This window comes from Gorilla gorilla, chromosome 19, assembly GCF_029281585.2.
Source record: "Gorilla gorilla gorilla isolate KB3781 chromosome 19, NHGRI_mGorGor1-v2.1_pri, whole genome shotgun sequence".
NCBI lineage: Eukaryota > Metazoa > Chordata > Mammalia > Primates > Hominidae > Gorilla > Gorilla gorilla.
The window spans coordinates 19,703,200-19,731,198 of record NC_073243.2 but is presented as its reverse complement, the minus strand read 5'-3'; the positions used below and the strand labels follow the sequence as shown (position 1 = coordinate 19,731,198).

General features: G+C 56.8%; 1 protein-coding gene across 3 annotated transcripts; it reads right to left on the bottom strand.

The window, feature by feature from the left end:
- Positions 1-291: 291 nt before the first annotated feature.
- SMTNL2 (smoothelin like 2) lies at positions 292-26,066 on the bottom strand. Of its 3 annotated transcripts, none has more exons than XM_004058318.5 (8): positions 25,968-26,066; positions 17,602-17,689; positions 16,892-17,134; positions 16,167-16,242; positions 14,746-14,928; positions 13,095-13,212; positions 12,749-12,900; positions 292-1,250 (listed from the first exon to the last, which is right to left on the bottom strand). In XM_004058318.5, the coding sequence occupies exons 2-8, from the start codon at positions 17,654-17,656 to the stop codon at positions 1,124-1,126; spliced, it is 954 nt and encodes a 317-aa protein (XP_004058366.4). In that variant the 5' UTR covers positions 17,657-17,689; positions 25,968-26,066; the 3' UTR covers positions 292-1,123. The 3 variants fall into 3 exon arrangements, with proteins under 3 accessions (XP_004058366.4, XP_004058367.4, XP_018868453.4); XM_004058319.5 differs by lacking the exon at positions 25,968-26,066 and adding an exon at positions 25,064-25,568; XM_019012908.4 differs by lacking the exons at positions 16,892-17,134; positions 25,968-26,066 and adding an exon at positions 25,064-25,568.
- Between the last annotated feature and the right edge of the window lie 1,933 nt (positions 26,067-27,999).

The window sequence follows — 27,999 nt, the reverse complement described above, 5'->3', positions numbered from 1 at the left end:
TGCGGGACCACCCCAAACCCTGCTGTCTTGGGCCACTGTTTATCACAAACACTGCGGTCTACATCCAGAGGACGGATCTCAAGGGGAACTTTCTGTTGACGCTCCTTCCACAACATGGCGATGGGAGACAGGCACACTCAGAGATGACAGCAAATGCCATCTTCAACTTTCCAGGCCAGTGATTTAAGTGCAGGAACAGGGGTGGAATGTAGTGGATATTCACTTGGAAGGTGTGCAAAGTCTCTTATTCACAGAACTCCCATCTCCCAAACAGAAATGACAAACCCCAAGCAAAATTCAACACATCTTTTTTATGTACAAATGGGTCAGTGGTACAGAGGGAGTTACTTTTTATAAATATCTGCAGCAAATCCCCTAAAAAAGATGTGAATAAAAACTCTCTCTCAGCACAAAGGGCCTATTCCTTCCCCAACAGTGTTAAATTCCCGAGAGCCTGTGCTTAGCCAAACACTTGTGGGGCCTCCTGGGAAGAACAGGAGGACTTTGGGACCAAGAGGAGAGCCTTCCCATCTCCCCGGAGAGCGGAGGTGACTTGAAGGTCATCTGTTGCCCAGGACTTGGGAGTGATTAAACTGTTTCTTCCCAAGACTTGCGGTCTTCTTTGTCAAGCTGCTGATTAAGCGGTCTCTCTGTTTCCTGGCAGTGGCCCAGAGGGAGGGAGGAGAGGAACCTACAATCGCGTGAGGAAGTAAAAAACTCTGGGTATTTTGATAAAAAAAAACACTTGGTAATCACTGTAACCCTGTAAAGCCGATGTATCGAATTCACCAGAGGGAAAATTGTAGATTAGCATTCTGGAAGCTATAAACACAAGCATTTCTTTAGGAAGATCATTACTTAGCACCAATGTCTCTCTCTCTCTCATAATTTTTCCTTTTCCTCCGAGCCCTTGGCTGTGATCAGCGCTGTCGGACCACAGCTCAGCAGTACTTTTAATCAGTAACACAGCTGGGCTCGAAGGGGAGTGCGGTCACATGCCACAGAACAAACAGCGCGCTCACACCAAACGGCAAGGCTCCTGGGGGCATCCTGGCTGGGGAATCGCAAGCGGACCCCCGGCCTCTTCCTGGGGCTGCTCTTTGGCAATCCAGGCTCAGGGGCTTTACTCGAAGCGACGCAGGTGGTTGTACAGCGACTGGACGTAGGTGAAGACACACATGGGGTCCGGCTTGCGGCCCATCACCATCATGTCCTCCACTTCGATGAGGCGCTCACAGTTGGCCAGATTCCTGAAACACACAAGCCCCGTCAGAACGGCGGTCCCAGCCATCAGCCAGCCCCACAGCCGCGACAGGGCCGGTGTCTCGGTCCCGGGAACAGAGCTCAGCCTGCAGCCAGAGGTTCCCAAGGACCCACCAGCGGGGAATTCAGATAACCCTGGCAGAACCCTTGGAGTCACTGACTCCAATACAGTGTTTCCCAAACTCCCAGATTTATGAGCCACCTGTACAATTCATGTTTTCATTTAAACAGGCTTACTTTATTTAATTTGGGGTTTTCTTTAGAGACAGGGGCTTGCTCTGTTGCCCAGGCATGAGTACAGCGGCACGATCCTAGCTTACTGCAGCCTCGATCTCCTAGGCCCAAGTGATCCTCACGCCTTGTCTTCCCAAGTAGCTGTGATTCCAGGCACACACCACCATGCCCAGCTAGTTGTTTGTTTTTTTGTTTTGTTTTTGAGACAAGAGTTTTGCTCTTGTTGCCCAGGCTGGAGTGCAGTGGCACAATCTTGGCTCACTGCAACCTCTGCCTCCCGGGTTCGAGCGATTCTCCTGTCTCAGCCTCCCGAGTAGCTGGGATTACAGGTGTCTGCCACCACGCCTGGCTAATTTTTTTTTTGTATTTTTAGTAGAGACAAGGTTTCACCACGTTGGCCAGGCTGGTCTCGATCTCCTGACCTCAGGTGATCCACCTGCCTTGGCCTCCCAAAGTGCTGGGATTACAGGCGTGAGACACCACGCCCGGCCCAGCTAGTTTTTTAAAAATAGTTTTGTAGAGATGGGGTCTCACTATGTTACCCAGACTGGTCTTGAACGCCTGCCTCAAGCAATCTTCCCACCTCAGCCTCCTGAGTAGCTGTGATTACAGGCACAGGCGCCCACAGTACCTGGCATATTATATTTAAATTTGAAGTGAAACTATATTTAAGTTAAAAAAAAAAAAGTAGGCTGGATGTGGTGGCTCACACCTGTAATCCCAGCACTTTGGGAGGCTGAGGCAGGCGGGTCACCTGAGGTCAGGAGTTCGAGACCAGCCTGACCAATATGGTGAAACCTTGTCTTTACTAAAAATACAAAAATTAGCCGGGCGTGGTGGCGTGTGCCTGTAGTCCCAGCTACTCGGGGAGGCTGAGACAGGAAAATTGCGTGGACCCAAGAGGCGAAGGTATCGCGCCACTGCACTGCAGCCTGGGCGATGGAGTGAAACTCTGTCTCAACAATAAATAAATAAATAAATATCAATAGTATATGGAACACCAAGTTATTAAAATAAATGTAAAACTAATAAAGCAAAAAATAAATTACCCATTTACTTCCTGAAAGTGCTTTTAGACCTTTTTTTTTTACTGTGACCCAGAGTAAGGAAGATATTTTTATCATGGTCCAGCACATGCTTACATGTATGTGGAAATAAAGTTTCACAGAAATACTTACCTTTACCACTACCTGTATTTTCTCATGATACTTCGTGTTTATTTCTCTCCCCTGCCCCCTCCCCAACCCCACCTCTTTAAAATGCTGGTCATGGCCGGGCGTGGTGGCTCACGCCTGTAATCCCAGCACGTTGAGAGGCCGAGGCGGGCAGATCACCTGAGGTCAGGAGTTCGAGACCAGCCTGGCCAACAAGGTGAAACCCTGTCTCTACTAAAAATACAAAACTTAGCTGGACGTGGTGGCAGGCACCTGTGATCCCAGCTACTCGGGAGGCTGAGGCAGGAGAATCGCTTGAACCCGGGAGGCGGAGGTTGCAGTGAGCCGAGATTGCGCCACTGCACTCCAGCCTGGGGGACAAGAGCGAGACTTTGTCTCAAAAAAAAAAAAAATGCTGGTCATGAGGCACTAAATTGATTTTACAGTCTACTAATGAGTCATATCTGGCAGTTTAAAAGATTGCTTATCACACCTGTAATCCCAGCACTTTGGGAGGCCAAGGAGGGCAGATCACAAGGTCAAGAGATTGAGACCATCCTGGCCAATATAGTGAAACCCCGTCTCTGCTAAAAATACAAAAAATTAGCCAGGCGTGGTGGCGGGCGCCTGTAGTCCCAGCTACTCGGGAGGCTGAGGCAGGAGAATTGCTTGAACCCAGGAGGCAGAGGTTGCAGTGAGCCGAGATCCTGCGATTGCACTCCAGCCTGGGGGCAGAGCAAGAAAGACTCCGTCTCAAAAAAAAAAAAAAAAAGATTGCTTAAAATCATTGCCGCCTCACCCCCCAGCCCCCCAGGGCCCTCTGCCTCCTGCCCTGGGAAATACTGGTTTAACTTTTGGCTCACTGGTTTAGACTCGTGTGTACACTGTGGCCTTTCACTGGGGCTCAGAGGGAGGCTGAAGGCCTCGTGGACGTGGGAGGAGGAACATCAACAGTCAAGACACATCGCCCTGCTCATCTCAGCAGCGAGTCCTGAAATAACAACAGCCAGCCTCTGGAATGCCCAGCCCTGCGCCCCCTGCCTCCTCTGACTCTGGTTACAGTATGCCTGGGTGCCCTGGGCACCAGATGGAGCCGGCCTGACATTATCGGGCAGAACCAAAAAGGCAAAAACGATCGCACTTGGCCCGATTGTCAGTGCCCCTTCCTTCAGCAGCTGTGTGTACTTTTGTAGTTCCAGGGGTCTCCAGTCTTTTTTTTTTTTTCCATCAATAAGCGCATGGCTGTCAGGGTTGAAATCCCAGCTCCATCTCTTCCGAGCTGTATATCTGTGGGCAACACACTTCATTTCTCCGGGCTTCAGTTTCTCCATCTGTGAATTATATCCACCTCGAAAGAGTGGTATGAAAATTATAAACCCATGCAAATCAGGTGGAACAGCAAAGGGCACAATGAAAGAGCTAATAAATGTTAAAGATTAGGCCGGGCACAGTGGCTCATGCCTGTCATCCCAGCACTTTGGAAGGCCGAGGCAGGAGGATCACTTGAGCCTGGGAGTTTGAGACCAGCCTGGACAACACAGCAAAACTCCGTCTCTATCAAAAGTTTTAAAAATTAGCCAGGCATGGTGGTGTGCACCTGTAGTCCCAGCTACTCGAGGCTGAGGTGAGAGGATCACTTGAGGCCAGGAGGTGGAGGCTGCAGTGAGCCCAGATTGCACCACTGCACTCCAGCCTGGGGTACAGAGCCAGACCCTGTCTCAAAAAAAAACAAAACAAAAACAAACAAAAAAGTCAGAGATTATTCTTGTTGCCATTTTGATGATCATGCCTTGCTTTAAGAAGCAGGGTGGATCACAGAGAAGAGGCCTGAATGTGAGATCAAAACAGTAGAGTTCAAACCCCGACTCCTCCCATTGCTTCACTGTTCTGTGCCCATTTCCTTAGCACAAAATCGGAATACTGGCCGGGCACGGTGGCTCACACCTGTAATCCCGGCACTTTAGGAAGCCGAGGCGGGCAGATCGCCTGAGGCCAGGAGTTCCAAACCAGCCTGACCAACATGGTGAAACCCTGTCTCTACTAAAAACACAAAATTAGCCAGGCATGGTGGTGCACGCCTGAAATCCCAGCTACTTGGGAGACTGAGGCTGGAGAATCGCTTGAACCCAGGAGGTGGAGGTTGCAGTGAGCCGAGATCGTGCTACTGCACTCCAGCCTGGTGACAGAGCGAGACTTCGTCTCAAAAAAAAAAAAAAGAAAAAAATCAGAATACCACCTCTGCTGTCCCTCCCAGTGGGCCTGTTGTGAGGCTGTGATTCCACAATGTGTCTTTATGCATCTTGTTCCCCAGAGAGCCCAGCCAGAGGGGAGACCCCAGTGAGCGAGCAAGACTCCTTTGACCCATCCCAGTTTGGCACGACGCACTCAGCACTTTCTACCAGGACTCACGCGGCTGTGTGCTCCAGAGACAAGACTGTAACATTACCCGCAGGCCCTGCTCTGCTGTGCTGGCTGGACGCCAGGCCTCCTATCAGAAACCAAATGTCAAGGCGAAATGGAGACATCTGTCCTGGATCCCCTCCCCACCTCCTGCTTGGAGTTGTAGCGGGTGGCCTGTAAGTGAATCCAACAGGCTTTGTGGGGTGATGAGTGGGTTTGGCCCAATGAGCGGGCACCCTTTCTCCCTGGGACAGGCCAGGGCAGGGCTCGATGTCAGGGAAGTTGGCCCTCTGATGCGAGCAGGCATGCAAAGGTGCTTTGTCGACGATAAAGGATTGAAAAATCTGAGTTCAGGCTGGGCGCGGTGGCTCATGCCTGTCATCCCAACATTTTAAGAGGCTGAGGTGGGCAGATCATTTGAGGTCAGGAGTTGGAGACCAGCCTGGCCAACATGGTGAAACCCTGTCTCTACTAAAAATACAAAAATTAGCTGGGTGTGGTGGCGTATGCCTGCAGTCCCAGCTACTCGGGGGGCTGAGGCAGGAGAATCACTTGAACTCGGGAGGCAGAGGTTGCAGTGAGCCAAGATCACGCCACTGCACTCCAGCCTGGGCGACAGAGTGAGATTCTATCTCAAGAAAAAAAAAAAAAGGAAAGAAAAGAAAATCTGAGTTCAGAGAGGCTGGGGACCTGAGTTCACCTTCCTGAGCGATCATTTCATATCTGGTGCCCTCCTTTCCACCTGCCACACAGCTGGGGCACCTCCACTCCCACACCTGCTATTTGGAGGATCCCAGGTGTGTAGAAACAGGCTCCACACATGCTCTGGTTATCAGCACTGACAGCGGTGGCCTCAGTGGTGCCACATGTTAAGTAGGGACAGCATGAGGACTCTAGGACCTCCAACCATCCAAACACCCCCATCAGAAGCACCAATCACCGCTATAAAGGCCCTGCCTCAGCTTGTTCATCTCAGGGTCCAGGGAAAGGGGACCCAATTTCCTCCAAGGACAGCTCAGAACCCTCTGCAGATGCTCTGACCACGAGAAAGTTCTTCTAACATTTCTTAAGCTGTTTGTGCCTGTGTGTACTTTCTACCTACTGACCCCATAAGGCTACTTATTCTCAGTCTAATTTTTTCCCCCATGTAAGAACCCTTCACACGCCAGAAGAAAACCTTCCTTCCATGTCTTTCTCTGAACTAAACAGCTCTGGTTCCTTAACTGTCCCCACAAAGGATACCCAGGACCCACCTCTCTGAACCAGGTCTTGCCACTCCCTAACCCACTTCACAGGAGGCCCTCAGAATTGCCGGCATTTTCCGGGTGTTGTCCAGCCTCTGCAGAAGACAGCAAGCTGACCCCCTCCTCGTTCTAGAGGCTGCATTTACCCTCAGATAATGACCCCTGGTGGGCCCCTGCCCTGGTGGCAAGTCTTCAAGTCCAGGGTGGCAGTCAGGATGGGAGTGGATGCCATGCCCTGTGTCATCCTCCGCTGTCCAGATCGCCAGCTTCCCCAGCAGGCAACCAGAGCACTGGGCCATGATCCATCTGGTCCCCACTGTTGTTATTTCTAAGTTGAGTACATGAGAGTATAGGGGTTCCTAGGGGAGCAGGGAGGGGTCACAATATGCAACACGCAACCACCGTCTCCTGGCTCCCTCTTTTCTTCACCTGCCACCTTTGCTCTTCACCCACTTCTTTTCCTGGGGAGCTCCAAATTCCGCCTCCCACAGGCAGAATGTGTGTGTTTGAAGCACAGCTCACAGCAGACCTTCAAGGGCACCTGCCTTCCATGGATCACCTGAGGTCAGGAGTTCGTGACCAGCCTGGGCAACATGGCAAAACCCCGTCTCTACTAAAAATACAAAAATTAGCTAGGTGCCGTGGCTCATGCCTGTAATCCCAGCACTTTGGGAGGCTGAGGCGAGAGGATCACCTGAGGTCAGGAGTTCAAGACCAGCCTGGCCAACATGGTGAAACTCCATCTCTACTAGAAATACAAAAATTAGCTGGGCATGGTGGCGCATGCCTGTAATCCCAGCTACTCGGGAGGCTGAGGCAGGAAAATCGCTTAAATCCAGGAGGTGGAAGTTGCAGTGAGCTGAGATTATTCCACTGCACTCCAGCCTGGGCAACAAGAACGAAACTTCATCTCAAAAAAAAAAAAAAAAAGCACCTGCCTTCCACCTCAGATTGTCCCTGCAAAAGGAGCACTCTCTCTCAGAGACATGGCGCCAGCTTCAATGGCACAGGTTCATCGTACCGAATCCAAAATGCGCCAGTGAGCATTTCCTTTGAGCATTGTGTCTGGCACTCAAAAAGTTTCAGACTTTTGAGCCTTTGGATTTTTTAAATTTGGGATGCTCAACCAGTAAGTATTATATAATGCAAATATTCCAAAATCTAAAATCCAAAACACTTCTGGTCCCAGGCCATTTTGGATAAGGGATATTTGACCTGTGATGGCAAGATTCCTGGAAGCTGCAGACATAGGCTGGACAAAACTCGGGAGACAGGAGAAAAAGAAAGTGATGATCAGCATTGACATTTATAAAAAATGTTTGAGTCTCCAAATATTAGAGGTCCCAATTGCCTTTTAAATTAAAGAAAAACAACAACTGCTTTTGTAAAAATGATACAGGTTTGTTTTAATGATTCAAACAGGCCAAGTGCGGTGGTTCATGCCTGTAATCCCAGTGCTTTGGGAGGCTGAGACGGGAGGATCACTTGAGGCCAGGAGTTTGAGACCAGCCTGGCCAACATAGTGAGACCCCATCTCTAAAAAAAAAAAAATAGCCAAGTGTGGGAGTGTGTGCCTGTAGTCCCAGCTACTTGGGGGGCCGAGGCAGGAGGATCACTTGAGCTTGGGAGTCTGAGGCTACAGTGAGCTGTGATTGCACCACTGTATTCCAGCCTGGGAGACAAAGTGTGATCTTGTGTCAATCAATCAATCAATCAATCAATCATTCAAACAGAAAGTTCAAAGGAGAAAGTAAAAATCACTTTAAATGCCATTCCATAGCAAGAACCAGAGTTAACATGGGCTGACTACATGTTTTTTTTTTGAGATGAGGTCTCACTCTGTTGCCCAGGCTGGAGTGCAGTGGCAACATCTGGGTTCACTGCAATCTCTGCCATCCGGGCTCAAACGATCCTCCCACTTCAGCCTCCCAAGTAGCTGGGACCACAGGTGTGCACCACCACACCAAGATAATTTTTTGTATTTTCTGTAAAGGTGAGGTCTTGCCACGTTGCCCAAGCTGGTCTCAAACTCCTAAGCTCAAGCAATCCACCTGCCTTGGCCTCCCAAAGTCCTGGGATTGGATCGCAGGCATGAGCCACTGTGCGCGGCCAATCCCGACGACCATTTTTAAAGTGCCTTTGCTTACGCCCCGCATCAGTGGGGTGGGGAAAAGGCTGAAAGGGTTTTCTCCTACTCCTGTCTATTGTGAGCTTCAGCTACCACAGGGCTGTCCTGTAAGGGAGCTGGAGGATGGGCTTGGGGGTTATTTTTATTTTTTTAAGCCTGCTCTAAATGCAGACCAGGATGCCAGGACTGGGACTACTGCCTCCTATCTGGTTTTAGACAGAGACACATGGGCACTACAAATAGCCTGGAAGGCCCTTCTGCTCCAGCGTAACCCGAGAGCAGGACACATTCCCCGCAGGGCAAGCGGGAAGCCTGGGGCTGCACGTCCTGCACTGGGCCTCTGCAGAGGTGGAAAGGACGGGTGCAGAAGGGTCAGGCGCCCGCCCGACTCAGCCCCTTCCATAAAAGGGGCTGGTCCTCCCTCGTTCCAGACCCTGAACACCTGTCAGGCAAGGGAAGCTCACTGTGCTGTCAACACCGCATCATTCACACAGATTAGGCCACCGGGAATCTCTGGGACCATAAATTATCAGGTGGGGGTTGGGGAAGGGCAGCACACACCACTTTTACTCCAAAGGTCCCTGGTGCATCCTTGATCCTTGTGCCTTTAAGGCACTTGCTCGGGGAAATGCTTCATTCCTCATGCAAGGTGAACCCGTGGTTTGGGGACCTGTGTCCTCCTTTCCCTTCCAGAAGTTGTCACTGTCAGACCCCAGGCTCCTCTCATCCCACCCTGCCTGCCCCCAGGCTGCCTTTCTTAGCTCTGTGGTCCTGCTGCCTGCACGACCCTGGGTGGCTTTAGCAGCATGTGCGCGTCTGCTCAGCCTTTGCCGCAAACCTCAGGAACGTCGGTGAGGACACCGACAGCTAGTACCCTCAGGCAGGTGTCCCTGCGCTTTCCCGCCAGCTCTTCTAACCAGCCTATTGTCCAAGAAAGGAGGTGATCCAAGCTGTCGTCCTCCCCAGAGGCCCCAGGCAGGCGAGCCAGTCTTCCCAGCCCTCTCCCCCTAGTACCTGGGAGATAATCTTACGGATGAGTCATGAGGGGAGGCCTCTTCCCAGGCTCTGAGCAAACTCCCCCGACCCCCCACGCACAGGCCTGCGGTGGACGCCCCTCCCCACGCCCTCGAGTCAGCAGAAAAGCAAGAACTCATCTCAGCGGCTTCATCAGACCCATCCTCCCTGCCCCCTCCACAGCTGGAGCAGGCCCAGGCCACGGGGAGGCGGGGCCCACGTTTTTACCCTGCTGTGTGCTCCGGGAAGGCAGAAGGCAAAACCTGGACCAGCCTCCGCCGCTGCCTCCCCATCACCCCACCAAGCTGGGAATAGAAGAAACATCTGTTTGGAGTCTAGAAGCTCCCTGAACTCAAACCTCGTGCTGGGGAAACACAGCCCGGAATCGCTCTGGTTCTGGCTGCCAAGGGGAGCTGTGTTCCCTGCAGGCTGGGGCATGGGGCCACCACCCCATGGCCCGGGGCATCCCTCTCCCTGCCACAGCCTAGCCTGGTCTAGGGCAGAGGGTGACCAAGGTGACCAGGGCATAAGCGGGCATCACTGGACTTAGACAAGGAAGAATCCGGCAAGACAGTGTGGCCTCACCCTGGGGTGGGTGTGGGGGTGACCTCGCCGCTGGAGCGGGTCCTAGGATGGCCTCGCCACTGGAGTGGGTGCTAGGATGACCTCACCGCTGGGGTGGGTGCTAGAGTGACCTTGCCGCTGGGGTGGGTGCTAGGACAGCCTTGCCGCTAGAGTGGGTGCTAGGATGATCTCACCGCTGGGGTGGGTGCTAGAGTGACCTTGCCGCTGGGGTGCGGTGCTGGGGTGACATCACTGCTGGAGTGGGTGCTAGGATGACCTTGCCGCTGGGGTGGGTGCTGGAGTGGCCTCGCCACTGGAGTGGGTGCTAGGATGGCCTTGCGGCTGGGGTGGGTGCTAGGATGACCTCACTGCTGGGGTGGGTGCTAGGATGACCTCACTGCTGGGGTGGGTGCTAGGATGATCTTGCCACTGGGGTGGGTGCTGGAGTGACCTTGCCGCTGGGGTGGGTGCTGGGATGACCTCACCGCTGGGGTGGGTGCTGGGATGACCTCACCGCTGGGGTGGGTGCTGGGATGACCTCACTGCTGGGGTGGGTGCTGGGATGATCTTGCCACTGGGGTGGGTGCTGGAGTGACCTTGCCGCTGGGGTGGGTGCTGGGGTATCCACCCCGATACCCTGACCCTGTGTCCTCTGACAGTCTGATTGACGGTTGCCACGTCTGGGCTTCGGCAGCTGGGCCCCATCCTCATGAGCTGCCCGCTCCCTGCACCACCCATTCCCCTTGGCTCCACCTCACCATCGTCTGGATCCAGTTGCACAACACGCTCCTCCAGAGCTGTTTCTGCAATTAGGATGACAGCTAACCCCAAGCAGCCAAGACAGAAAGGCTTTTAAAGTATACAAGGAGTTCTTGTGACCCCAGGGGGCTGAGTCCAAGCGCGTCATCCAAGGCAACATAACAGGGCTGATACCGATATTCCAAAAACTCAGGCTAAGGAGCTCAGAGCCAGTCTCGATTCTGCCCTCGGAGACAGAGTTGCTGCCCCAGAGAGGGGCAGCTGTCTCAGGTCAAAGCGAGACTTACAATACCAAGTGCAGGTTACAAGACCCACTGGCTCTGATTCTTTCCCTGGCCAGGCTCAGGGGCCGGGGTGGTGGGCCAGGGCCGGGGCCAGGTGGTTGGTGGTTGGGCTGGGAAAGGAATGAGGAAGGCAGGTGAGGCCTGGGGTGAGGCTCCTTTAACCCAACAAGCCCATGAGGACCACTTTTTTTTTTTTTTTTTTAAGAGATGGAGTCTCACTCTGCCACCCAGGCTGGAGTGCAGTGGTGCGATCTCAGCTCACTGCAACCTCTTTCTCTTGGGTTCTAACAATTCTCCTGCCTCAGCCTCCTGAGTAGCTGGGACTCCAGGCGCCTGCCACCATGCCTGGCTAATTTTTTGTATTTTAGTAGAGACAGGGTTTCATCGTGTTGGCCAAGCTGGTCTCGAACTCCTGAGCTCAGGCAATCCACCCACCTTGGCCTCCCCAAGTGCTAGGATTACAGGTGGGAGCCACCGTGCCCAGCCAAGGACCACTCTTAAATGTGGGCACTGAGGACTCAGACCAGAAACAAACAAGGTCGGTTGTAGACCGACGTCAGAGGCTGACAACACAAGGCACAAAGGCAGGGAGAGAATAACAAACGCGCCCTCCAGAAGACTCGGCTTTGGGGACGGCCTTACTTCTCTCTGGGCTTCAGAGAGCTTAGCATTGGGCAGCCCCGAACACCACTCATCTGTGTCCTGCTCCCTGCCCTGGGGGCCAGGATGAACCACAGCCCTGGCCCTCTGTCTTCAGATTGGGTTCAGTCACCATGAGGCCCTGGCGTGAGGCAGGAGGGGAATGAGGTTGGGACACTTATCCACAGCTCCCTCCCTGCCAAGTCGCAGCAAGCTGACTGCAACCATTTGCCCAAAGCGCAGCTCTTATCAGACAGTCCTCCGCACCCAGGCCACGGGCTGGGATCCGCCACACTGCTGTTATCCCGAGGCTGCTGCATGAGGCCTGACCCACGACCTCATTCCTGCCCACACCTTTGTAAAGGGTCCCTTTATTAAACTCTCCTCGCCCAGTTCTTGACTGTGCCCCTGTCCCCCGCTGGAGCCCTGGCAGACAGACCTGACTTTGCCCACTCTCCTGAGGCCCTCGGCCAAAAACCAAATCCCGAACTGGCTTTCCAGGTGCCTCCTGACCCCAGAGCCACCCCCAAATCTTAACCCTAGAGGTGGGACCTAAGAAGCTAGGCAATTTCACAATAAATGCCAGAACACCATTTCGGGAAGGAACATCTTATTGGAAGCAAAAATCTCCTTTTAAGTGGCCCAGGTCGTATCCAGTTCCTTGCTAACTGGCAGCTGTGGCTCATACAAGCAACGGCATCTCTCCATCAGCCCAGAGAGGACAGATTCAGAGCTTTGGGGGACCCTGTCCTGCTGCCCTTCATGCCTGGTCTGTGGCTGGTTTCCCAGAGTGCACCTCAGAAGCTGGGCACCTAGCAAAAAGGGCAGGTCCCCAGGAACAGAGTCCCCCTCCACCACTGAGTGCTGTGTGACTCTGGGAAAATCCCTCTCCAGGCCTCAGTCTTCCCATCTGCACAAGAGGTACACAGACCACATGGCCCCAGGGTCCTTCAGCTTTGCAGACAGCGGCCCGACATCCCACTCGCCCCCATGCCCCACCTGGGGAAGAAGTTGGGCTCAGGGACTGGGCTGGGGCTGGTAGCCAGCAGGAGCCACCATACTCACTCGGCCATGGTGAAGGCCAGCTCGAAGTTCTTCTGCCGCTGCGTGGGGCTCAGGGAGTTGTAGTCAAAGGCATCGGGGAAGAAGGAGTGTACCAGGGCGCAGAAGGCCATGCCGTCGCTCCAGCTGGAGGAGAAGTTCTGCAGGTCCACGTGCTGCAACAGGGTGAGTGGGGTCAGTGCGGGAGGGCAGCTGGGCACGCACTCGGAAGGCGTAATTACCGTGGTTCCTACCCCTTAACCCCAGCCTCAGCGGGCTCCTGCCCAGGCGGGAGAACAAGGACAGGGGCGACGCTTGGTCAAGCTTTTGGCTGGGGCGTCCCAGCAGCCGGAGGGGAGCCAGGGCTCACCTGGTAGCCCAGCGTCTTGCTGCGGCACCACTCGAGCAGAATCTGCTTGATGCTGCTGGCGCTGGCCACGCCGAAGCTCTGCGACCGCTTCAGCCTGGCCCGGGCCTCGCCTTTCCCCCTGCGGAGAGACGGCAGGCCTGCTGCGGGGGCCCCTCCAGCTGCCATCTCCCAGTGCGGGTCTGGGGCAGGGGAGGCTGTCCCGGCACCACCAGGGAGGGTGCTCCCACCTGCTCTGCTCACCCAGGGGAGATGCTGGTGGCACACGTGGGCTCAGCTGTGCCCACGTCCACGGCACGGCCCATATACCAGCGACACAGCCTCCTTTGATGGTATGTGGCAGGACCATCCACACCCCTACAGCCCTCCAGGTCCCCTGTTTATTCCCCATCCAGGAAGCAGGGGTCACTTGGGAATCCTGAGACAGAAGACCTTGGCTCACATGGCCCTAGGCCCCTGCCTTCTGCTTTGGAACACCTTTCCCAGTTCCTTCCTCCCACCCCTCCTTCTGAGCTCCCCTCTTAATGGGGTGCCTCCTTCCCTGATGGCTCTTTCCTAGCCAGGAGGGATGAGTTCCTCTTCTGGGCCCCAAGGACAGTCCCTAATGGCCTAGACCAGGTTGTTTGGGGCCAGTGGGGAGATGTCCTGGGTCAGTCCCCCTCACTAGAGTCGAGCAGGGACTGGCTGTCGTCTTCATTATCCCACAAGGCCTGGGCCACACCCTGTACACAGCAGGCATCAATACCACGCTTGGGCCACATTCTGCACACAGCAGGCATCAATACCATGCTTGGGCCACACCCTGCACACAGCCAACATCAATACCATGCTTGGGCCACATCCTGCACACAGCAGGCATCAATACCACGCTTGGGCCACATCCTGCACACAGCAGGCATCAATACCACGCTTGGGCCACACCCTGCACACAGCAGACATCAATACCATGCTTGGGCCACACTCTGCACACAGCAGGCATCAATACCACGCTTGGGCCACATTCTGCACACAGCAGGCATCAATACCATGCTTGGGCCACACCCTGCACACAGCAGACATCAATACCACGCTTGGGCCACACTCTGCACACAGCAGGCATCAATACCATGCACTGACACGAGGACTGGCTGAATATGCAAAGGTGGGCTGGAGCCAGAGGAGCCGTCTCTCGAGACCTAGTAGCAGGCTGGAGGCCACTCGGCCCCGTGGCATCACCTTCGGTCCTCGGGCAAGACCAACCCCATGCTGGGGCTCCCAGCTCTGGCCAGGAATCCCAGTCCCCATCCAGTCCCCAGTCATGCCCAGAAACCAGAGGAGCCACAACCCCTGGGGAATGTGGGTGTGAGGGCAGCCTGGCGGCACCAGAGACAGGACAGGGGGCCTCGGGAATGGAGGAGGAGAGAGGGGCTCTCACCAGGCCTTCCTGGCTCCCTGCCTCACAGCCTTCTTCCCCCAACAACTGGGGTCCCCTGTCCCCCCAAGCTGCCCTGTGGCCCAGCCCTAACTTTGTGCCTTGCCCAAGAGATCTTGTCCTGGGCAACAGCGCCCTGGGGAACAGGACAGGGCTGAACCTTGCTCTGCTGCACCCACCCAACCCCCGTCTGGGTCTGGGCACACCGTGGGGCCGGGCCTGTCTGTGAGTGGGCATCCGTACTTGCCGGCCGCCGCTTCCTGCTCCCACTTCTCAAACAATGCCTTCCGGGCCTGCGCCTCCGAGGTGCGGGGCAGCGTCTGCGACCTCACCAGCTCCCTGCGACGCTCCCCCTGCCGATGGACCTGAGTTACGGCTGGCGGCTGCGGGGACACGGGCGACTGGGGTGGTGTCACCAGCAGTGGGCTGAGGAAAGAATCGCCGAGTTGGGACCTGGGCCCAGCAGCCATCACTAGCTCACCAGGCCCCAAGGTCTCCATTGCACTGAGTGTGGACAAGGCAGCCTGCACCGTGATGGGCGCTCAGAGAAGAGGCCCCCTTGCTCCGGTCCCTAGCTGGTTTGACAGGTTTTCTGAATTGTGCTGGCTGGAGGGACTGGCCAATAGGCTCAACTCAGGAGACGCTGGGCCCGATCTGGACATAACCACCCCTTTGCAGGTGTCAATGCCTGGGGAGGACAGAGGGACCCGCTCCTCAGGCAGGAGGTGTGCTCAGAACCAGCCCCGGAGGGACCAGGCCTCCCGCCTCCACCACCATGCGATAAGACCCCCTTTGTTTTCCCCAGAACGGTTTGCCAGAAAGTCACAATTCTCCTTTTATTATTAAGGAAAAAAAAAAAGCCAAGCCTGCTACCCTACCCCCATCCCCAATCACAGTCCCGCTGGCTGGCTGGGGGGAGGCCTGTGCCACAGGGAAGGACCTGCTCACCTGCCCCTGCTCGCAGCCCATGGGCAGGAAGTTCCGGGCTCTGAGGGACCCCAGCTGGCTGGGATGGAAGAAGACAAAGCTCCTGTCCTCTCCCTCCTGCCGGCTGAGAGGCCTCCTCCAATATTTTTTTGTTATTTATTTATTTATTTATTTATTTATTTTTTGTAGACAGAGCCTCACTCTGTTACCTAGGCTGGAGAGCAGTGGCACCATCTTGGCTCACTGCAAACTCCGCTTCCCGAGTTCAAGCGATTCTCCTGCCTCAGCATCCCAAGTAGCTGGGATTACAGGCACCCACCACCATGCCCAGCTAATTTTTGTATTTTTAGTGGAGACAGCATTTCACCATGTTGGCCAGTCTGGTCTTGAACGCTTGACCTCAGGTGATCCACCCACCTCAACCTCCCAAAGTGCTGGGATTACAGGCGTGAGCCACCGCGCCCGGCCACTCCTCCAATCTTTTGACTGACTTGAAGGGCCCACAAAGAAACCAGCCTGTGACCATATTTCTCCAAATGAAACTCTCCACCGAGGCCCACTGCCTCACTCCCCCTGCTCAGACCTTCCCCCCATCCTGCCGCCCAGTGCTCCCGAGATCCAGCCCTGAGCCTTACCTGGAGGCACCAACCCCAGGGCCAACCCTGGGCGGCCTGCGTCCAAAGCAGAGAAGACACCTGGGGCGCAGCGACCCCACAGGAACACGGGCCCTGACTCACCTATTGCTGTGTTTGCTTGCTGTCACTGCCCCGTAGCCAGAGCTTGGCACAGACCGCGTGAAAGAGGAATTCTTCTCTGTGGAAGAGAGAGGGAGAGAAGTAACAAACCCTGGCCCCAGGGAGGGCCCGCCATAGCCTCCCTTCCTCTGACCCAGCCCTGCCTCATTTACCTGGAATCACTGCATGGATGAGCTAACCTTCTGGGCTAAGCTGGCCCTGCCTCAGCAGACAGTGGAGGAGAAAGGAGGATGGGCACACACAGCAACAACATCAAAGAGGTCTTTTCAACTGTCCCCGCCCTGGTCTTGAGAGCACAGAGCCCAGGGCCCGTGCCACGTATCCAGCGAACACTGCTCCCAAACCCTCCCTATAGAGGCCCACACGGCTTCCCCCATGACATACCACGGAGGACTGGCCACAGGCCCAAGTCAGGCCTGGGGCCTTGAGGGAGGGGACAGTGCCCAACGTGCAGGGCAAGAGGCCACCTTCCAACTGTAATAAAAGCCACGGTCGCCCCCACCAGGGGATGACGCTATTTCACAGCATCTCTGGGCAGTAGCCCGGGAGGATGGGCTAAGGGAAGGGGCTGACATGGCAGGCAGAGGCAGGGCTGGGCTTAGCCCCTCGTTTTCCATGTCACCCACCGACTCCCTCTCCCCAGCCCCGGCCTTCCTTCTCCCATCCCAAGGGGAGGTCTCCCCAAGGCCACGCTCTCCAGCTCATACCGCTAGGACTGGGAGTCCAGGGCGTGATGACCTCGCTGGGGCTTGGGTTGAGGCCCCCCAGGGTGGCAGCAGACGTGGGTGATAGAGCCGCAGCTGAGGTCTCCCCAGAGAACCTGTCAGAGACTCGGGTGATGGCCGTGACTGGCTGGTGGGGCAGCCGCAAGGAGAGGCTCACAGGACGAGGCCTGGGGGGATCTGGTGCTGAGAAGTTTTGGGCAATCTCAGGGGGTCCATCGCCTGGACCTGGAACATGTGACCAGCATGGGTGGGTGGTCAGCTGTGGCAGCCACAGGGGCCTGAGACCTCCCAGGAGGGCTCTAGCCTCCCTGGGCCCTCCTCCCACCTCCTCTAGGAAGGCCTCCCTGACTGCTCCAGCCTCTCTGACCTCCCCTACCAGGGATATCTTACTGCTCCAACCAGAATTGATTTTTCTCAACTTCCCCTCATGGCCAGCTTAATAAATACTAGTCGGCTCCTCAGCCTCTATTTGCTTTCCTCTAGAAACAGGAGAGCTCACTACCTCCTGAGATCTCCCAACTTCCCTCTGTGTTTCACAAGTTCTACTGAATGACGCTGCTCTCCTGGCAGCCTCTCTCCCTGCTGGGGTTCAGGATAGAGTCCGCCCGATGCCAGGCCAAGGGCCAGCCTGGCACAGGCCTTACTTAACCCCTAAACCTACCCAGCCACCCCTCCTCTGCTGTCAGCCCTACCTGCCCCCGGCTGGTGCCCATTTTCCATGATGCAGGAGTTTGAGGTCTTTCTCATCTCCGACTCACTGGCCTCATCGTGATCCAAACTCTACAGAGACACAAATGTCACCGAGACCCCATCAGCTAGGGCCAGCTGCCCACCCCCAAAAGCTGCCCACCCCCAAATCCCCTCCTGTTCTGGCAAAACACCAATCATGTTGACAGAAAACAGCCCCCAGGAAGAAAGTGATGGGCCAAGTCACACAGCAAAAGCTGGGATGGCCCCACTCCAACTGCTGAGCCCCTGTGATCCTGGGAGGCAAACACCTCCACTGGGCTCCTCCCAGAGTCCCAAAAAGCTGAGGACAGAAGTCAAGATGGAGGTTTCCAATGACATTAGGCCACCTCACCTTTTCCCCCAGGCTGGACCAGATGATGGGGTCAGGAGTGCCTCACCCCTTGCCCCTCTCAGCTGGGCCAGTTCGGCATGGCTACCCGTGCAGGGGCAGCAGGAACCAGTGGCACCAGGTCCTTCTGGGCCAACGATGAGCCACAGAGCCCTGATCACGATGAGGTCTTTGCATGGGAGGCGGGGACACAAGATTTACCCGGCTATGCAGAGTGCAAGCGCCTGATCAGCTCCGTGCGACTCATCCATCCCAGCTGGGCAGTAGTAGTGGGTGGGGCAGGTGGGGGCAGACAAGACAGCCAAGGCCAAGAGCCAGTGGGGAGCCTGGGATCCAGGCTGTGCTGCCACCCACCCACGTGACCTGTGCCACATCAGTTCCCCTCTGGGTCTGTTTCCCTGTTTGAGAAACGGGAGCAGGCTAGGCAAGTGCCACTCGGCATCTACCAAACATCCAGCCCCTTTTCTGGTGCTATCCTTATAGCAACACCATATAAACACCACTTATAGCAACTGTCCTCCCCGGTAGGTGCTGCCAGAGCCATTTAAGAGATGGGGCCCGAGGACTCCCAGAGGGCATGTGCCCTGCCCAAAGTTATACAGCAAAAAACAGCTGGGATGTGTGGCCAGGAGAGAAGTCCTCAACCTTGGTCCTGCCCTCCTCACAGCCAGGGCATGTGAACGGCCGAAAGTGTCTGTGGGGCTGGTGGGGCCTCCACCACGAGCCCAGGACGAGTGGCTTGAGAGGTCGGCTGTGCCTCTCCCAGATGCCTCCTGGTCTACAAGGTTCCCAGGCAAATGATGATGCATCCCTGGCCCCAGATGGCTCAGCTCCTCTTGCAACCAGTGTGGGAGGTGCCATCCTGCCGTGGGGGAATCAGTCCGGGAGGGGAGCCAGGCTGGTGAACAGAGGGGGCCGTGTCAGGATAAGGATGCCTCACACAGGCTTCATCTGACCCAGTGGGGCAAGGAGGGCTTCTCAGAGGCAGGGGTGCCTAAGCCACATCCAGAGTGAGCCAGGTGGAGGAGCAAGGGAGGGCACACCCAGCAGAGTGATTAGTGTCTGCTTTTGCAGAGAGACATCAAGGCACAGGTATCCTGATCACGCCCGTCCAGGACGCAGGCAGATGGAGAAGTGCCCTGCCGCCCAAGCTGCCGGCCCTGCCGCCCAAGCTGCCGGCCCTGGGTACTTGATGCCTTAGACAAGAAGGAGCCCAAGGTCCTCGGCTCTGTGTTTCAGGCACACCCTTCAGAAGATGCCAGAGAGTGGAGACCAGATGGCAAGACACTTCACTGGTCCTGGGCAGGAACCTGGGGAGGGGAGATGGGGCACTGGGAGGGCCACGGGCAAGAAGGACTCGGAGCTTTGGGGAAAAGGGATCTGGCTGGGAGACTGGGTGGACATGGAAGAGGAAGGGTGCCAAGCCTCTCCCAAGCCCAGACTTGGTGGGTCAGGGCAGGTTTAGGGGCTAAATGAGGGTTTCAGTTGGGACATGTTGAGGGCCTGGGGCACCTGGAGCATCAGGGAGCTGAGGAGGTAGCTGGATTTTTGAGTCTGGAGTTTAAGAGAAAAGAAGGATGAACATGGAAAAACAGAAGTCAGGGGCATCCACTGGGCTCCTGGAAGCCCAGCAGAGGAAAAGCAGCTTAGAGGCCCTAGGATGAGGCCCCCACATTTCAGGAAGCAACAGAGCAGTCTGCAGAGAATGAGGAGCAGCCAGAGATGTAGGAGGAGCCCCTGAAGAATGGTGAGAAAGCCAAGGCCAGGAAGGAAGGGAGTCAAGAAGCCAGGCACGGGGCCAGGCGCGGTGGCTCACGCCTGTCATCCTAGCACTTTGGGAGGCCGAGGCGGGTGGATCACTTGAGGTCACGAGTTCAAGACCAGCCTGGCCAACGTGGTGAAACCCCATCTCTACTAAAAATACAACAATTAGCTAGGCATGGTGGTGGGTGCCTGTAGTCCCAGCTACTCAGGAGGCTGAGGCACGAGAATTGCTTAAACCCAGGAGATGGAGGTTGCAGTGAGCCAAGATTGCACCACTGCACTCCAGCCTGAGCAACAGAGCGAGACTCTGTCTCAAAAAAAAAAAAAAAAAAAAACAGCCAGGTGCGTCCAAAGGCAGCCTGGGGTTGAGGAAAAGGTGAAGAGGAAATCCAACCAGGCATCCACTGGGTTCAGCAAAAGAAGAGGTCATGGGTGATCAGAAGCATGGGGTGGGGGACAGGAGGTCGGGGGACAGGAGATGGCCTAGCAGAGAGGTCCCAGAGAAATGAAGACAGCACAGTAACTTTAGCCCTGAGCGAAGCCAGGGGAAAGGGTCTGAGGGGTTTTTCCAGAAGGAAGAGGCAAGACCACATTTATAGGCTGAGAAAGGTGAGGGGAGCATCTGCAGAGTGGGGTCACTGGGGAGCTCACAGCAGATAGGACCCAGAGCCTGGGAAGAGCCAGCCTTGGAGAGGAGGTGACCCCTCAGCTCTTGATTCAAGAGTGGGAGGAGGAGAGGCCAGGCCCATTCTCAGGAACGCAAGAAAAGCACAGGGCGTCTCCCAGCACGCAGAGCAGAATGGGTGCCCCTAGAGCCATGCCGTGGCCGTGTAGACCATGTCGGCAGGAGGAGGAGAACCAGCCAGTCCAGCTGGAACCCCGGCCCCCACGGTCACCAGGCTCTGGGGTCTCCGTGCCCCCTCACCCACCCTGCTCTCGTCTGACAGGTTCCACAGGTCCAGGCGGGGCCCTGGGGAGAAAGGCTGAGGGTGAAACCATTTTCCCAGGAAATATGTTTCTCTATGGGTGGGTGGGGGGTCCTCCACAGATGCCTGTCCCTGCACGTTGCAGCCCCCTCAACAACCCCCATGATGCCCCAGGGGACCAGGCGCTACACCAGACTGGGAGTAAGTTCTATTCTGGTTAGATCACTGCTAAGGGTTCTCCGGCAAAGGGAGGAGGGGAAGGGGCTGGGCTACTGCAGGCTGGGGTGTGGGGCTGAGCCCAGACTCCCAAGCTCCCCTGCCCCATGACTAGAAGCATTCGTCACCTGGGGAAAGGGGTCTGCCTGCGCCTTAGGTCAAGGCGCAAGGGGCTATTCTGGGACCACCCTCCAAGCCATCATCACACAGATGGGGAAAGCAAGACATGGGGCGGGGCAGGGGGAACCCCTAAACCCCACACCATGACTAAAGGTAGTGGCAGAGCCAAAGTACGGGACTCGGGTCTCCCACCCCAAACCAGGGCTCTGTCCACAAAGTGCTCTGGCCTTCTAGGGGGCAGAGAGGACAACTCAAGGCAAAGTTGTCTTCCAGGACCTGGGTCAGTATGAGCCCCGGCCCCACGGGATCTGTCTTAGCCAATGAGTGTGAGGAAAAGGCGGGGGACTGGGGTCGCCACCCAGTGGGACCTTCACAGAACTCAGAGCTCTTCAACCAAAGGGCTGGGCTGGAATGAGCTGTCCCCGCAGAGTCCCCAGCGGGTTAATGCTCTCCTTTGATGGGGGCAGCCTGTCGCCATCATGCGGAAGGAAACCAGGGAGGGGCCTCGGTATGCTGGGACCCGGGCAGAAATCGCTGGAGAGCCCTGGGGCTGGGGACAGGTCCTGTTGAGCTGGCCTGGTACCCCCCAAGATTCCCCAGCTCGGCTTTGTTTTGAGAAAGGGGAGGTGTCCCATGAGGGAGCCCAGGCCTGAGACACTCACGGGAAAGGCGGAAGGGTGATGAGCTAAGTCTGATTTCAGGGACCTTCTTATTGGAAAAGCTTTTAGACATTTTTGTAGGGGAAGGAAGAATATTTCAGGCCTTCTGGGTGCTGCCTGATCTGCACGGGCCCATCCATGGGGACGAGACCCATGCAGGGCCAGAGCCCCATCCTAAGACAGTTCACACTGCTGACCCGGCCCTCCTCCACTCACACCACCGTTTGAAAGGACTTAATTCAAACCTCTCCCTAAAGCATTTAACTCTCTTATCGCACAGTGTGTCTGGGAAAGGAAGGCAGATAAGGCGAGTCTGGCTTCTTTCATGGTCGGGCCTCTGACATGGGGCTCCTGGCAGCTGTTCCTGGGGCCTCCGCTGCCTCGGGCATAGGGACCCAGTGGCTCCAGCTCAGCTGAGGATGACATTTCCAGGCCACAGCTGTGGCCCAACCTGCTGAGGCCTGGGCCTGGCCTCAAGCTGCCACCATCCACCCCCGGCCCCAAGCTGGCTCCCAGCTCCCTGCTCCCAGCCAGACAGGATTACTTGATCAACCCTTCCTGTATTGAGTTCAGGGGACATTTATATATTGGAGACAATCTACCTCCAATCCTTCAGTCCCCAGTTTGAAAGGAACTGGGTCTCTAAATGTCATTGCTTGTTACAGAGGGGTAGTGTGACACCAACCTCTACAATGCCAGGTAGTACAGCCATCCCTGGCTCATGTGGATGGGATGAGACTGTCCCACCCAGACCCCCACTACACAGACACAAAGTCTGAGAGGTCAGACACCCAGCAGCCTGGTGTGCGGCTGTGACTCTCTGTCCATGGTCCACACTCCAGTCTCACCCTGAGCCCTGGCCCCTTGTGTGTGACCAAGCTCTTGATCACATGGTGCTGGTCACAGGACACGAGCCAGGGCATGGGGATGGCTCCACACAGTCCCTCCTCTCAATGCTGGACACTGGTCTGGAGGCTGTGACAATGCTCCTGAGACGGAGGACAGCAAGAGAGATGGGGATTGGTGCTTCGGGGGTCAGCCCAGCGGCAGCTGCCTCAGGCCCCAGGAGCCAGGGCTCAAGGGGTGCAGAGCCTCTAACCCAACTGGGGACCATAGCCATGTTCCACCCACAGTGCTCAGCTACCCTTGCTGCTCACACCCCTGGGTGCCTGGGTCTCCATCCTCACTCCCCAACAGGCCGACGCATCCTCGCTGACCCCAGCCTCTTCTTCCAGGAGGGTTCCTTCTCGGGTTTGCTGAGAGTGCACTCAGGTCCTCCTCACTCCCTGGCAGTTCCCCGGTCTGGTTTTTATTTCCTTCAGACTCTTTGCTTCTGCCCAGAGAGCTCCCTAATCTCCAGGCTTGCTCGCTGTCTGGAGTACCAGATCCATGAATCCACCTGCTCTGGGACAGCTTCACCTGGAGTTCCCATAGTCTGCTTATGTTCAGCACGACCCGGGTGGAACCCAGCATCTCACCCCAGATCTGTGACCCAGCAGTCCCCCAAGTCAGAGCTCCCCTCTGAGACTACCCCATCTGCTCATTCCCCCTCTGAAACCCTGTCCAAGGCAGCCCCTCTACACACCAAGGCCCACGGCCCAGCTCAGACCTTTCCTTTCTCCTTGGACCATCACAATCAAGTTACCCACCTCCAGCCACCCTCCACCTTCCATCCACCCCTTAGAGGGCTTGCCAGACACAAAGAAGACCCTCATCCTGAGCTTCACCCACCAACTCCTAACCCAGTGGACTAGCTTGGTGCCAGTGAACAATGGCTAATCTCCATTGACAAAAATCACGACTGGAGAGAATTCCCTCTCTCTCTCTCTCTGTCTCTCTCTCTCTCTCTCTCTCTGTCTCTCTGTCTCTCTCTCTCTTTCTCTTTGTGTGTACACACACATCTACATGTACATGTGAACCTGACATTTTTTTTTTAATTTGGACAGCTGCTGCTATGAGCAGACAAATAGCAAATGCATGTTCAAATAAAACCTCAGAAACAACCGATGACACAGTTGATGAGGCACGTGTGAGCTCACAGTGGTGATTTTAGACCATGGTCATGTAGAGTGTCATGTTCATAAGACAGACTTAAGTGTATCCACATTTCCAGACATTTCACACGGAGCACTGGGACACTCCCGGGTTCTGCCACCATGACATGTTTAAGAACTTCTTACAGGCCGGACAAAGCCCAACTCCTCTGCCCAGCACACTAGGGGCATTCGCCACTGCCCACTCCACTCGCATACCTCGAGGCTGCACTCACCAGTGAGTACTTTCAGCCTTTCTGAGGCTTCCTGCACAGCCCCCACCCCACCCCCATCTGCACCAGTAGCAGCAAGCCCCAGGCCCCCAGCACAAAGCCTTGCTTGAGATACCCACTGAGAAGGGGCTAACTACTGTGTTTGGAGCAAAACATCTCTGGCTGCCCAAACTTTGTCTGGGGCCATCTCCCATCCTGGATGGGACCTCCAGGGGGAAGGCCCAGTCTGATACCCTCCTCCAGGCCCCCTGAGGTCCAGCCCAGCCCACAGCGGGAAATCTGAGAGCCCCAGGGATTGCACCAAGGAGGGAGCAGGTGCAGGCTACACAGCCCCAGATCCTGGGAACCCAACCCGAGAGCACATGCCTGATCAGGATGGAAAATCCCACCAAAGGGCCACTGCACACACCATGGAAACATTCTAACTGCTCTGGGTGGCCCATGCGCAAGGTAGTGACTGGTCCACGTCGGTCTCCGCCCCATCCCCACGTGGTGTGGGCCTCTGGCTAGTCACTGACCCGAGGAATCTAGACACGGCTCAAGGCGGGTTTCCACCTCTCTCCCTTCACGGTAAGGGATTTGCCCCCTGCGATGGAGAGTTCCCAAAAGCCGCTGCTGATCGCGTCCCCCTTGGCCCCCCTCCCCACCCATCCAGGGGCCTGAGTTCTCGATCTGAGTTAATCAATAACCGGAGCCGTCAGGCCTCAGTGAAGCGGCAACGCAGGGGAGCGTGAATGGAGGGTGGGGGTCAGGCAGGGGTGTCGACCATTCCAACATGCCCCGCGTGGCTCCAGGCAGTGCTGAACAGTCAGGGGCCGGACTTCGGCGCCCAAGCCGTTGATGTCATGGGACAGAGGACAGAGGGAGACAGGACTCTGAGCAAACAGAGCCTGGCTCTAAAAAAGGGCGGAGGACCAAGACAGGTGCAGCTGGCAGGCTAAGCGGTCCTCCCCCCGCCCTCTCCAACTCCGGAGGGGCGGCAGGACCCCCATCACCTAGTCCGAGCGGCCGGTGAAGGCCCCAACCCCGCAGACGCGAGCAGACGCAGGCAGTCGGGGCGAAGGGGCGGCACCCGGTTCGGAGCCCCACTCCCTGGCGCCAGCGCACGCGCTCCCCCGGGCTCACCTGGCCGCGGCCGGACAGCGAGAAGGTGGCGTGGCTGGCGAAGCGTGCGCTGCCCAGGCGGGGCGCGCGGTCGGGAACCCCGGGCGCGGGCGGAGGGCTGGGCGTGCCGGGAGTGCCGGGCACCGGGGACATCCCGCTGGCCAAGCCCAGCGCCTCCACCTGGCGCGTCAGGCGCTCGAGCTGCGCCTGCAGCCGCTGGTTGTCCCGCTGCAGGTCGGCCACCGTGCGCGCCAGGGGGCCGGCCAGGCGCATCGCCTCTGCCACTCGCCGCTCCACGCCGCGCTGCAGCCCCTGCATGTCCTCGTGCAGCGCGCGCACCGCACCCTCCAGCGCCGCCTCGTAGCGGCCCAGCGCCTCGCGCACAGTGCGCGCCTCCTGGGCGTCGGGGGCCGGCTCCATGGCCCAGCAGAGCGCGCGGGTCGAGAGCGGGCCAGACGGGGGAGAAGATCCGAGCTCCGCAGCTCCGGGCCGCGACTGGCCGTCCGCGGCTGGCTTCGCTCGAGGGGCGGCCGGGGAGGCGGGCGCGGGGCGGGGCCTCGGGGGCGGAGCCGGGGACGACTCCGGGACAACCCCCTGCCCTGGCGCCCAGCGGGACGGTGCGGAGGGAGAGCTCGCCCAGCCTCTCCCCTCCCCGGCTCTTAACTGAGCCCTGCGACCCCGGAGGAGCGGCGTGCGGCCTGCGGGAGGGGCGGCGGGCCCACCCGAAGAAGGCCCTGGCCCCCCTGGACCGTAGAGAGCACACCCGGGCTGACGCGTTCGCTCGGGACTCACCCGCAAGGCCCAGGTTCCTCCGGGGGCGGAGACTCCCGCGCTAATGGGGACACCTACAGCTCCCAGAGCTGCCGCTCCACTCCGCGGGGCCCTCCCTATGCAGCGGCCACGGCTCTCGCAGGCACACGCTCACCTGTGGGTCCTTCGCCTGGAATTTCTTGTATCTGTTCTAAGACCTCAGGGAGGAGACAGGTGGTGAGGTCCCCTCCCTGACTCTGCGACTATGCGCTCTCCCCTCCCAGTCCTACTCTGTATAGCAAGATCTTCGTGCCCTTCCCACTAGTGGTCGGTAGAGGCTCCCGACCCACCAAGGGACCTCCGTTAGGAGATCCTGGAGAGGCTAAGGGCAGACAGAGAAAGAAGGGTGTGCTAGAGCTGAATCTCCAAATCCTGGAATGGGCGGCTTTGCGACTAATCGCCCGCTCCCGCAATGAGAGTCTCAGTCACTGGCCTCTACCCGCAGGCCAGGGGTCTTACCCCTATTCCTTCTCAATGCTCTTCATGGCTGAACCCAGATAGTTCTCCCTTCCAAATGCACACCCCAAACCATCACCAGAAAAGGGAAGAAGGGAAACAGGTGTTGCTTTAGGACGATGGGATGATGGGCAAAGCTAACTCTATGCTTTCGCTATATCATAAAGCTGATTTAAAATGAAAATGGGAACATATCCTCCTTTGTGCAAAAAACCTTTCCTAATTGGCCTTCTTTTTCCCAAGCCTGGCCTGCCTGGAAGAGGCCCAGAGGCTGGGCATGCACAGCCAGCTGACCTGCAGGAAGGAGAAGTCTGAAAGGCTTGTTCATATCATGTTCTGCTCCCAAGGTTGTTTGGAGCCCACAAACCCTCCTGGACTGGCCATCATTGCCCCAAAGGAACTGGAGCAGCCTGACAGATGCTAAATGCTGGTTCTCTCCCCCGCCCCCAGCCCCAAGGGGACAGGAAGGAACGCTGGGTTACCTAATCCAAGGAGCCTTCCAGCAATTATTTCATGAAAAAGTCAAATGCCAAAAGGCGTGCATGCTGCATATATGTGTGAGCATGTGTGTGCATTCCAGGTAGCCATCTGGACAGGGTGAGCCAAACTGCTCCCCGAATGCTTTCTCCAGGTGGAATCTTTAGTAGCAGCCTCCAGAGACGCTGCTGCTGCTCTTGCCGCAGACAGCACTCAAAGCCCCTCCAGGTCTCAGCACAAGAACCTGGAGTTCAAAAACCCTGGTCTCAGCCATAGAAGCCCAGTCCCTTCCCTTGTAAGATCCAAGGAAGGACCGTGTGGAGAAGCCTTGAGAGGGATTGGACAGGCTGGTCTCTAGGCTTCTCTCTATCCTCCGGGAGAAGGCAGGCTGGCTGGGCCATTGGTGGGAAGCCTGGCAGGGAGGAGGAGGTGACAGATTGTAGAGCCTGTGGCTGCCTGGTATCCATCCACACTCTCCAGCCTCAGGCTAGTTATCTGGTCTCTCCTGAGCCACATGGGAATCTCTAGGAGGAACTTCTCGGGGACAGGGCATGGCTGCTTCTGGGGCCGAAGGCGGGACTCTGTCAAGGGCAGAGATGGGGGCTCACTGTGGGTTCTGGGAAGGCAGATGGTACAAGACCATCCCCCTTGGCTCCTTTTTCTCAGCAGTCAGATCCCCGAGTCAGTAGCTGGAGATGCACCCAGGAGAGGAGAGAAGAGCCAGGAGCATGAGGAAGAGAGTGATTCTGGGGTGGGAAGGGGGCGGGATGGAGGGTCAGCACCACCCTCCGACCTGGCTCCATGACAGATGGACCGAGGCTGCAGCTCTGTTCCCAGGCCCAGGGGCTCCTGTGAGCCTTCCCTGCAGGCCCCTCCCCCACTCTCCTTTAGCTCCACTCCTGCCCAGTACCAGGCTGCGAGGGAGGTGAGGGCCCGTGAACCTGGCTGGACTCCCTGCACATTCACCAGCCCTGATGTCAGCAAGCAAGTGGAGGCCAACCTCCCACCAAGGCCTGGGGGCCCTGGCGCCTGCCCTTCCCACTCCAGTCTCCTGGCTCTGCCCCTGCTGCTGCCCACCGTCCTCCTGCTCTGCTCTGAGTCTAGGCTGGATGCAGGATGCAGGACAAGCTTTCCCCAGCCCCCCTGCCAATGTCTCACAAAATCAAATCCACAGTTAGGGAAGTTACCATCTTTGGGCCTGAGGCAGGGAAACT